Source organism: Pelodiscus sinensis, chromosome 3 (assembly GCF_049634645.1).
Source record: "Pelodiscus sinensis isolate JC-2024 chromosome 3, ASM4963464v1, whole genome shotgun sequence".
NCBI lineage: Eukaryota > Metazoa > Chordata > Testudines > Trionychidae > Pelodiscus > Pelodiscus sinensis.
Window position 1 is genome coordinate 169851741 of NC_134713.1, and position 11211 is coordinate 169862951.

The 11211-nt window shown below is 42.9% G+C and overlaps 1 protein-coding gene across 1 annotated transcript in view; it reads right to left on the minus strand.

The window, feature by feature from the left end:
- EML4 (EMAP like 4) overlaps positions 1-6634 on the minus strand; it is a 256343-nt gene extending 249709 nt beyond the window's left edge. The window contains exon 1 of the mRNA XM_006133977.4: positions 6333-6634. Coding sequence (XP_006134039.1) covers positions 6333-6357 — 25 coding nt within the window. The 5' untranslated portion in view covers positions 6358-6634. The remainder of the gene's footprint in view (positions 1-6332) is intronic.
- Positions 6635-11211: the final 4577 nt, after the last annotated feature.

Genomic DNA, 11211 nt, shown 5'->3' on the forward strand with positions numbered 1-11211 from the left:
TTAGAAAAGGTCTGTTGCAAGTGGGAGAAAATAATCTTTAGTGACTGCTTGAAGCCATTCAAGAGAAACTGAATTGTTTTTGCACAAGAACTGCCACTAGGGGTCTCACTATTATTACCAGCTGCATAACTGGCTGCACAACATATTTTAACAAATTCAATAGAATCCTTTAAGAGATTTGCTTTGCAGTATTGTCTTTCAATTTTTTCTTACATACAATATGATGCACAACCATAATGATTTTTTAAATTATTTATTTCCTGAATCTATGTCTTTCCAGAAAATTCAGTCTGAAACATTGTTATGCTCAACTATTGAGCTAGGAAGTAAGAAATAGACTTTAAGTAAAACAGTAATTTCTCTGGAGTGCTCCAGATGTTAAATACTCTTCTACAGAAAAAATAAAATAACCAGATTTGGCTTTTAGAACAAAACAAAACAGAAGTGTTACCTGCCAGACATTTTCAGACTGATCAGTATATTCACTGCACAGTTATCTTTGCAATACACAATCATTTGCTTTTTCACTAGTTTGACATACTGAAGGATGGCTACTCCCAGACAATTCCTATTTTAACAGGATTGACTACCTATGGTGTCAAAAGGCCATCAACTGTTTTCTTTACCAGTGTGACCAACAGTTGCTGGTACCAACCCAGTTAACTTTTCTGTATCAAGCCATAATTCTGTTCTTTCCAGCCTTAAATTTTAAAGAAGGTACATCTAATGAAGGGATCCCTCAAAGGCCCAGCAAATGAGCTAAGCTTAACTTATTGCTAGTACCAACAATAAAACTGCTGGCATACCCACACACTTCACAGGCATAAAAGAGGGAACATAAAAATGCAGCAATTCCTGCCTCCATACACCTGCTTTAATACGGAGAACAACCTTTGCTATCGATAGTCACCTAGGCTATGTCTACAGTACGGAGCTATTTGAGGATACCGAAAGTATCCCAAAATAGCTATTCCTCATCTATTGAAGCAGCCTGTTATTTTGAAATAGATTTTGAAATAACAGGTGGTTTAGTCCCACGTCCCTTTAATCCTCGTTTCCTGAGGGTTAAGGGACACTTCAGAATAGCGCTTTATTTCAAAATGTGTTGCTCTGTAGACAACACCACATTTTGAAATAAGGTATTTAAATTAATCTACGTAATATGCATAGTGCAAATTGGATAGCTTATTTTGAGGTCAGGGTGCTGTGTAGATACACTCTAAGTCAGGACTACTCAACACATGGCTCACACGCTGCATGCAGCCCCCAGTGCAGTTTGGGTTTACGCGGGGCTCAACACGCAGCCCGTGGGTGGGATTCTTTGAACATGGCCTCCACTGGGAACACGCTCCACAACGGTGAGTCAATACAACAGTCTTCTGTTGATATGTGTTTTAGTAGTTAAATTCCTGGACTGTCATTGCTCATTAAAAGTGCTGTCATATGGATGGAAATTGGGTAAATACTGCATTTTATTATTATCAGCAGCACTGCCTTAACTGGGACCTGCGTGTTGTGTAGTTTTGTCTTAATCTTTGTATTCATGCCCATCAGTGTGAAACAAGCTATTTGCATATATTTGCATGTATATGCAACCACACTTAAGTTGCGGCCCTCAGCATGTGCTGTATCATTGTGGCCCCCGGGGCCTCCAGTAGTCCTGCCCTAAGTCTACTCATTTGCCTCTGGTAGTCAGCCCAGCCACAGCAGAACAATGACTCACATTCTTCTCACATTACCTTCCCTAGGAGAGAGAGAGTGCAGGGAGACAGTGACCAATTCAACAGATGGTGCCTTTCAAATCTAGCAGCTTCTTCCACAGCTTCTGCCAGTTTAGCACAGCCCAAGATGGCTTTTAGTGCAGCCAGGTTCACCAGACCCTTGCTCTTCTAAATCAACAAAAGGAACACATCTTTTGTAAATACTGCATTTTATTATTATCAGCAGCACTGACTTAACTGGGACCTGCGTGTTGTGTAGTTTTGTATATAGACTGTGGAGAGTGGGGGCTAGCAGCATGCAACTAAATATCAAAGATTTTCCACTCACATGGCATAAGGAATGGGGGAGGAAAGAATAAAAAAGGAGAAATTAGGGGAGTAAACATTTGACAGCTAAGTCCAATATATAATGCTGTCACTCATCTCTGCTATTTAGTGACAATATGTGATGAGAGTACAGATACCCAGATTCCACATTTGTATTGCGACCCTTCATATATCACTTTCTCATTAATTTCTCCAGTTCTCACAAACAATAATACTTGAGACTGGAAACATTATACCTCTCCTTCCTCGTTTCTCTGAAAAAATACACTTGTGTTCACCCATTAGCTGTAACACCACATTACTTATTCTTTTGATTTGCTTTTCAAGGGAGAATAAGAGTTATTTAATCTTTTTGTCAAAAAATGTCCAATCTTTCTGTGAAGAGTTCATCAATGCTTCAGGGCACAGAACACCAGTGAAGAACTAGAATTAATAGGAATGTGAGAATTCTTCGGTTTATTTGTGTATGATACCATTCTGTCAAAGCCTCCTTTTTTGGATGGATCTTATTGAAGTGTTATGCCATATTGTTATAATGTGCTAAAGACATTCCTTTGTCATAGACATCTCATTCCTTATTATACATAAGACCCAATTATCATGCTGCAAAACCATTAAATCCAAAATGCTTTTAAGTTTTAGCAGACAAGTGAAAAGGACTTTAGTATTCTGTTCTAAGAGGAAATCAATAATTGCCTCAACCATGGAAGTTAATTTGTAATCTATGGATTTTATACTCATGTTTAGTAATACATTCTCTTGCGTGTTATGTTACATTGCTGTATTTATCCAGATCTCAACAATAATTTTTAAAATTACATATAAAAATGGGTTTCTTTGATCTGTTTATTCTTATAAAAGTTTCAACAAGAAAGCAAAAAGAAAACAGCTGACTAAAGCCTTTTAAACTTCAAGAGACATGTTACAAGGTATTTCTGCCTGTGCTGGAGGGCACAAGCTGTAATAACTTTTTGCCTTCCAGATAATAATGACAGGCCCCATTATTAACAGGACATCTTGCTCTGCAGCAAGAGTGCTTGGCTGGTAGAATGAAAACACGCATACACACACACACACACACACAAGCTGAAGAACTTTTACTCTCAGAAAGCAAGTAAATGTCTATTCTTTACTCCAAATTAAGTAAAATTATGGCCTTCAGAAGACAAAAAAACCACTAAAATATATTGTTTTGATGTTAATTGGAAGTGTTCAAAATTTCAATTTACATATCATTGTGTTTGGATTAACCGCAAGTACAACAAACAATCTTAGTCATAGAAGAAAAATACGCAGCTTGACTCAAATGAAAAACAGGATAATTATATAAAGTGTCATACTTCAAAGCTAAAAATTCTAAGAATGACCTTTTCTCAACCAAAGCCTAGAAAATAGCTATAAGTAAATGATCGAAAATCAAAAAACAATTCACAATGGATGTAAAATCACATTAGATATAATTAAAAAGCGGGCATGTTTAACTGCATTCAGTTTTCCCTACATTTTAATAAAATCATGATCGCTGTTTTCGGATCAAACAGTGGTATAAACTAAGGACCAAATCTTCCAACCCGCTTACACATGCAAGCAAGCCTTATACCTGCAAGTGAGGCCTATAGGACTGATCAAATGGATGACGATTACTCATGAAAGTAAGATGTTGCTGGATCTGACTGCTGCAGAATTAATGCCTTACTAGCCAGTGTCCATGTAGCAAAATGCCATGTCTACCACATACATTTGTTTCCTGACATAAGAAAAAAATAATAGCTTTAGGTATGCCGGGGATGGCTAGCACTTCATGTGCTAACACACTACTGATACGCTTTGAAATGCTGATCAACTCTGCCACTGGAGTGAATATGCTTATAAATATTAACTATATTATATTAGCATGTGTCACTCATAAGCACATTTTTCCCTGTTAAAAATGGAAACAGACCCCTTATAATTTCCTTATGTGTCATCTTTTGATCACAAGGCATAAAATGATCATGAAAAGTGTTCAAGAAGGAACAGAGTATAAGCAGAGAGCCAAATTCAAAATAGCATACTGTTATAATTATGGCTACCAGTTTGGTTCAAGCAGATGCCCAAAATGCCAGAGTAGACATTTCAAAAACCTAAAAGGTCAGGATCACACACAAAATAATTTAAAACAAGAAGAGTTTTATGCTAATTTTTTTACAGTAGGACAGTAAAACTGAACAATCTAATCTCTATAGGGAGAGATCTATCAAACCACAAAAGTGGTTTTGCAGGAGTTCTTATCACAGCTTTTGTCATGAAGTGTGCGCAACTGCAGTGAAAAAGAAAACAACTTTGTGTGTAGGCACTGAAAATGGATATGTAAATGGCATTGTGAACAAAATATTGGAAGATATTTACATATGCATAAGACATTTTTATATAAAAATGAAAGCATGTCTTAGGGTATATACTTTGATTCAAAATATTTCATTATTGTTATTTGCACTTCCTCCCCCTTAACGGAATTTATAACATGCACTGTTGAAAAATATTAAGTAAACAGATTTGCTATATTTTTTTAATAAAAATCAAGCACATTTTATACATAGGAACATATACAATACTTATCCTAAAATGTTTAAAATGCATTTTAAAAAACTTAAAAAAAGACATCTATGAAACTAATTTATCTTGTATTGTTTCATGTAACTTGTGAAAGGATTAATGACTTTGAGAAATAAGGGGGAAAATCATATTTTGACAACTCTTTGTGTATACTCAGTGGACCAGTTCCTCAGTTTGCATAAATTGTGGTATCTCGGTTCAACTCAACAGAGTTTTGACAGTCAGTTTATGCCAGCTAAAGATCCTGGACAATGTTTCTCCTCTAAATCAGTGGGGACCCAATCCTGCAAATGTACTTTTTCCTGGCACAAGTCCTTCTGCACAGCACTTACTACAGGATTAGGATCTTGGTCAGTTTCCTATGTGTGGGTTTTTCCCTCAGCAAAAGGAGAGGAGGGAAAATTAACATGAAAACGCTACTGTAAAACTGTGATAGAGGAAGAACAATGGGGTAAACCTACCTGAAACAACTTTTAACACATTTCATGAAACTGACCAGATTTCAAGTTGGATTCTTTTTAAAGAGCTAAGTGTTTGCTTACACACATAACCAAACCAAACATTTTCTTCTTTCTATTGCAGACCTGTCCAGATAAATTTTACCATGTTGCAATATAAAAGCCACAATTTACGCAATAAAACATTATTTCCTGAGAAACCTTCCAGATCCCTTTATTTTGTGAGAAACAGTCAACTAAACTACTGGTCCCACATGGGTAAAATTCAGGCAGTTAGAATGCATGTAGCTAACTTGAAATTTGCTAAAAGTGAGAGCTTCACAATACTTTCTGACCAAGTTCCCAACAACTGAGAACACTGGAGACAGATCTTGCATCCTTCCAACCACTGTTCTGAAGGAGAGCTGTGACCCCCATAAAACCATTTATGTAAGGCAGATTCATGACGTTCAGAACTGAGAACATGGACTTGGACACAATCTGGGGAATGTTGCAATAATGAGCGAGGTTCCCCTTTCCTTCCACCTGTTTCTGAATGAAACGGCTCCCCTTCACCCCATGTTACTCCCTCACACTCAAACATGACCCCGATGACATCTGGCCCCGGAGGAACTCCCGGGAAGGCAGAGACCAAATCACCTGCCTGAAGCTTCTAGTTGCCACGGAGCGGTTAGCAGGGTGCCTAAGCGTGTGGAAGGCAACCCAGTACCCACCCAGCATCCCAGCTTCTAGCTGGCGCAACTCTCCATGCGGCGGGAGGGGGGGGGGGGGGGAGACCCACGTTTTACAGCATTTGGTTCCACCTGATTGTTTCTGCCCAACTAAGATAAGCGGATTCGCGACTGTGCAAAAGGGAACAGATTTCTTGGGGGGATCTCTGCTTGACAGCTGCTAAAGCAGAAAAACAAAGTAACAACCCTGCCTGGAGTAAACCCCGCACTCCCCTTCCAACACACACGCGCTTCCAGGCAGAAGGACACTTGCCCTTGCTAAAGTGGCGGCAGGGATCACTCCCACGGCAGATCTGATCTCTCGTGTGGTGTGCAGGGTGCGTGCCTTGGGGAGCCGGGCTCCCCACCCCGCTTCCTTTCTCCCCCTCCCCCGCGTGCTTTTGCAACGTTTACACGCCCCGAGCTTGCTGCAAGCCCCGTGGATATCTCCTCCCCCCTCCGCCCTGCCTCCTGCCCCGCACTTTCCTCGGGAGTTAGATGCTACAGGGTCCGCTACTTACCCAAACTGCCGGCGAAACCGTCCATTTTGTGTCGGGAGAAGCTGGGGTGCGGGACCCCGGCGAAGCCGCTGGCGCTAGTGGAGGCGGCTGGGAGGCAGGTTCATTCACCCGCACAGCCGCGGCGGCGAGAGGCGGCTGCGACTCCGCGCCGAGCTCATGAGCCGCACGCGCTGGCTGCCGGGATCCCCCAGGCTCCGCTGTTGCTGCTGCTGGTGCTGCTGCTGCCCGGGCTCAGCCCCAGCTCCGCGACCCAGCACCGCCGCTGCAACCCAAGCTCCGGCTCCTCCTGCCGCTGTCAGTCCCGCCCAATAGCGCCCAGTGCTTTCGTGCTTCCGACTCCGCCTCAGTTGGCAGCCCGGGCTTCCCCTGCAGGCTGAGCAGGCCGCCCTGCCCTCCTGAGCGTGGTGAGGGGCTGCTGTGCTCGGTAGGGGGTGAGCCTCTGTCGCCCTCGCCGCGCCGCAGCTGGCCGGTGCAGGCCTCCTCTGGACCTGCGCTGTGCCCCGCTCGGTTTGAGCAGCGCATTGCATTAGGGTCTCCTGTAGCGTATTGCTTCAGGGCACAGGTGCGTGCACCTCGCTGTGGTCGTGGTTGTGGTTGTGCTGGTGCGTTACAGCGGCCCCAGGCTCTGGTGAAGCTCACTTGGACCTCTCTGGCGCCCTGCTGCCTGGGAGGAGCTGCCCTTTTGGTTTGCACGGTGCCTTTCCCAGGCGAGGTGCTTTATGCAGAGCTTATAACAGCCAGACAAGCACCAGACAAAGGGTGGGGACTGAGGGACGGATGCCTCAGGTGGCATCTCTCCTTTTTGTCCTCTTTATTGCCTGAATCATTACTGGTTATTGCTGAGCAGTGTATGAATTGCTGTGTTTCAACATAACGTAGCTTCTGAGTGTGTCTGCTACTGGTGTCTTCATCTACCTCATCTCTATTCATAGCAGGTACTACAGTGAATCTATGCAGATTCCAGGCACTTAGGCACATCATCCTGATGCACTTATTCATCTCATTGTATTGTATCTATACACCTCTTTGCATCCATGAACTTGTCCACCTTATGCTGTTTACCTATGCACTTGCTTGTTTCTTTGTGACTTCTTATTGGTAGACCTCAATTTCAAATCAATAACATTTTTATACGGGAATGAAAAGTATGGGCATAAGCATGCAGGAACACACGTGAATACAGCCAATGGTAATGTATTTTAGGCTGAAATTTGGCTAAGTAAGAGCTGGAGGAAACCTCACCCACAGCCAACCAGCAGGATTGCAGTATGCTACAATGGCAACTATTTGTCTTCCACTTTCACTATAGAAGGGTTTCCAGTGACTGCCCATTCCCTCATGCACCCTAGCACTTGTGCCATGGAGCACAGTTTCCCAGACCACCCTCAAGTAGGGGTACCATTCACAGAGTCTCTAAAGGGAATGAGTTTTTAACCCACTGAAAATGACATATGCATTCCTGAAAGAGGGGTTTTTTTCAACTTAATATTATTAAAATATGTTAATAATATTAAGTTGAAAAAAATCTTGCAGGAATACATGTCTTTCTCAATTGCCCTCAAAAATTAAAAAAAAAGTTTTGATAGATTAATAATCAAAAAGATATATTTAAAAAGCAGACCAAGTCATAATATTTTACTATTGTAGTCAGCAGCCAGTTGGAATGATTTGGTCAGTTTTGAGAAGATGGTATCCTAGCTGCATAACAAGCAAGAGAAGTTTCAGTTTACCTTTCTTGGGGCATAGAATTAATATTAAAACTGTGCATGGGAAACTCCATACACATATCAGATCCTGTGTGGTCCTCATATCTTTCCCAGACATACATATTTTGGGAAAAGAAAACTTCAGTATGGAATCAGCTTAAGAACTGAGACCCAAACTGACAGATTACTATTCTATTTCATCCTAGCCTATACAGGTTCTTATGCCAATCTTGTCATAATATCTGAGCACCTTTCAGTATTACATTAAGCAGCATGACTCACATCTGTCACATGTATTGCATTCATCTCTTTTTAGAGGGAAAATTATATATGCAGCGTTGTGTCTATTTGATGGGGATATTTTTCTTTAAATGTATATACTGTTATAGATTTATATTAGAGAAGGCAAAGTTAAATAACTGTGCCTTGAACTTCAAGTAGAAGGTGGGAAGAGCATGATGGCCCTTAATTCCTGTGGGAGTTTGTCCCATAGTCTTGGGCCAGCTGCTGAGAAAGTTCTGTCTCCTGGTACATCTTTACCATTATTATAAAGTTCCATTGTGCCAGAGGAGTGTAGTCATCATGGAGTTTTAGCTTTCTGTTTGGCCTTCCAGGGAGGGAGAGGAGCTCTGTCTTCCTCCTGCTGTAGTTCGCTCCTCTCCTCCCCCCACACACATGCATTGCAGCAAGAGGAAGCTGCTTTTCACACCAACTGAAGCTGGCTGGTTTGAGTCATGGACCCTGTACAACATGGTGGATGCCTAAAAGAGAGACTAGCTAGAGAGGTGACCCTCTTTGCCCACTCTGCTTTCTACCTGGTGTAGCCAGACATGAACGCCCCCCCGTAACATCCATCTTTGCTTGCCTGGAAGCATACAGGGCACACAGAGCAGTAAGATCAGCATAGTCTTTGAAGCCTTGACAGGAGGCCCAGATATGCCAGTTCACATGTAACCCTGGACAACTGTAAGCAGAGATAAGAGGGTGGTCGAACTAATCGCTGACCAAGAGGCTGCCGAGGATTGCCCTTGACTGAAACCCATATCAATACGATCACACACTCGTCCGGGGGGGGAGGAATCTCCCGTCCAGCAAAGAATGTCCAGTACTCCTAATTTAGTTATCTCTCTCTTACAAGTGTAAATTATTTGAAACTCCCTTGTAAGAACTGGCGCCACAAAGACGGACCAGTACAATTTGGCATCTTAGATAAGAAAGAGGATACGGGCCCCAACGGGTATAAAGATGGGTCCAGCAGCACACTCACTCTGAGCGTCAGTCTGCCATCAACATGCTGGCCAGATTAGGTGTTTGACCTCCCGAGGTTCCATGGGGACGCCCACCTCGTATTCGTCTTTCCGAGGAATTGAGGGACCGACCCTGGCCTGACCCGCTGGAGTCGAGAGGCACAGAAGGGGATAAAAATTGTACCTACATGTGTCCTTTGTTTAAGTATATACATGTAGTAGAGCTCTTAAAGATTAAGCTGTCACTTGGTACCTTTATTTCCTATCTTCCTTTTCCTTTGTAACCATTTTAAGATCTGTATTTGCTAGCAGTTAAGAAGTAGAGCAATAGCCATTGTAACCACATGCTTTATAAGTCTTTTTAATAAACCTGTAACTGGTTAAGTTTTAACCTAACTCCTTCAGTTTTGTTGGGGTAAAATGGAAGGTTCGAGAATGTGGCCAGCCCCAGAGAGGTGCAGAAACAGGCAACCTTGTTCTAAATATCTTTTAACTTTTATTAAAATGCTTTTAACTATAACTTTTTATTTATCAGCTTTTTACAGGCGTGGGCACCAGATAACTATTAACAGTAACAATAAACAAACTGCAATGCAATAGAGGAAAATACCCTGAGGTTTTTCCAAGTCCCAGTAATTATCAATAACACCCCAAGGATTTTTATCAGTTATATTTACATTAATTTTACTCATAAGGTCTGACATCTATCTAAACTCCTAACTATACTATTTAACAAACTTCTAACTAACTTAATCTTAACACTATTATTTATCAAACTTTTAACTAACTTTACACAGCAATACTCACACTTATCAGACATACAAGGGACAACAGAGACAACAGCATATTCGTTGTTCATATGCTTTGCGGAAGATTCAGTAGATTTGGTGAGCGGGAGGGGGCCTTCGGGTGATCAGCCCTCAGAACCTGGTTCGTGTTCTGCCTTCCAAATTTCAGGAACCCTCAACTGGATGCAGGAGGGGTAGCTGCTTTATAGAGAGAGCAAGAGCTTTCCCGCGCTTAGTTGTAATAGGCTTAACAGATTCTGTCTGCCTAGTGACAGGCTGAGGGGGAAGCGGAGGGGGTGAGATGGCCCTTGACTGGCACGAACTTTGCATGACCCTTACCTGCCTGGTGATTTACTCCTGGTTTTTAATGATCTTAAGTCACATAGTGCAGGATTTTTGGATTGAGGGGAAGGTAATCTTGGGCTAGGAAGGCTATACACACGAGGCCTGGCCAGAAAAGAGCCTGCTTTTACAAGTTGCTGTAACAGAACCAAGCACAATTTAAAAGAACTCCAGCCGGTCATAAGGGACAGATACAGGCAGAGCTGGGCGTTTGGATCGTGTCGCTTCCAGAGGACAGAACCGTGGGGCATCTCTCAGTCTTCCCTAGGCTGCCCGCTGTGAAGGGATCATGTATCCTAGCAGTCAAAATCTGAAGTGTAATAAGCTCTCCCTGTAAACTCTGGGGCGTCTGTCATTCTGTTGGCTGCGCGCCGCGGAGGGACCCGGTCCTAGCGGTCAAAAACATGGACATTAAACTTCTCGGGGTGCCCGTCGGTCTTCCCTACAGCCACCCGCTGCAACAGGACCTTGTGTCCCAGCAGTTGAAGACTCGGGTGTAACACACACACACACACACACACACACACACACACACACACACACACACACTCTCTCTCTCTCTCTCTCTCTCTCTCTCTCTCTCTCTCTCTCTCTCTCTCTCTGCCCTGACCATCGGCTGACACCTGGGCACAGGTCAGGCTCACATCCCAACCAGACTCTCTCTCAGGCAGCCTATACGCTGCACAGAGCAAAAGCTCAGAGAGGCTGGTGTGAGAAGCAGCTTGTGCTGCACCTTCTGCTGCCCAGGCAGGCCCAGCTGCCGGGGACAGGGGTCAAACATGCTGGGGAAGGTGCA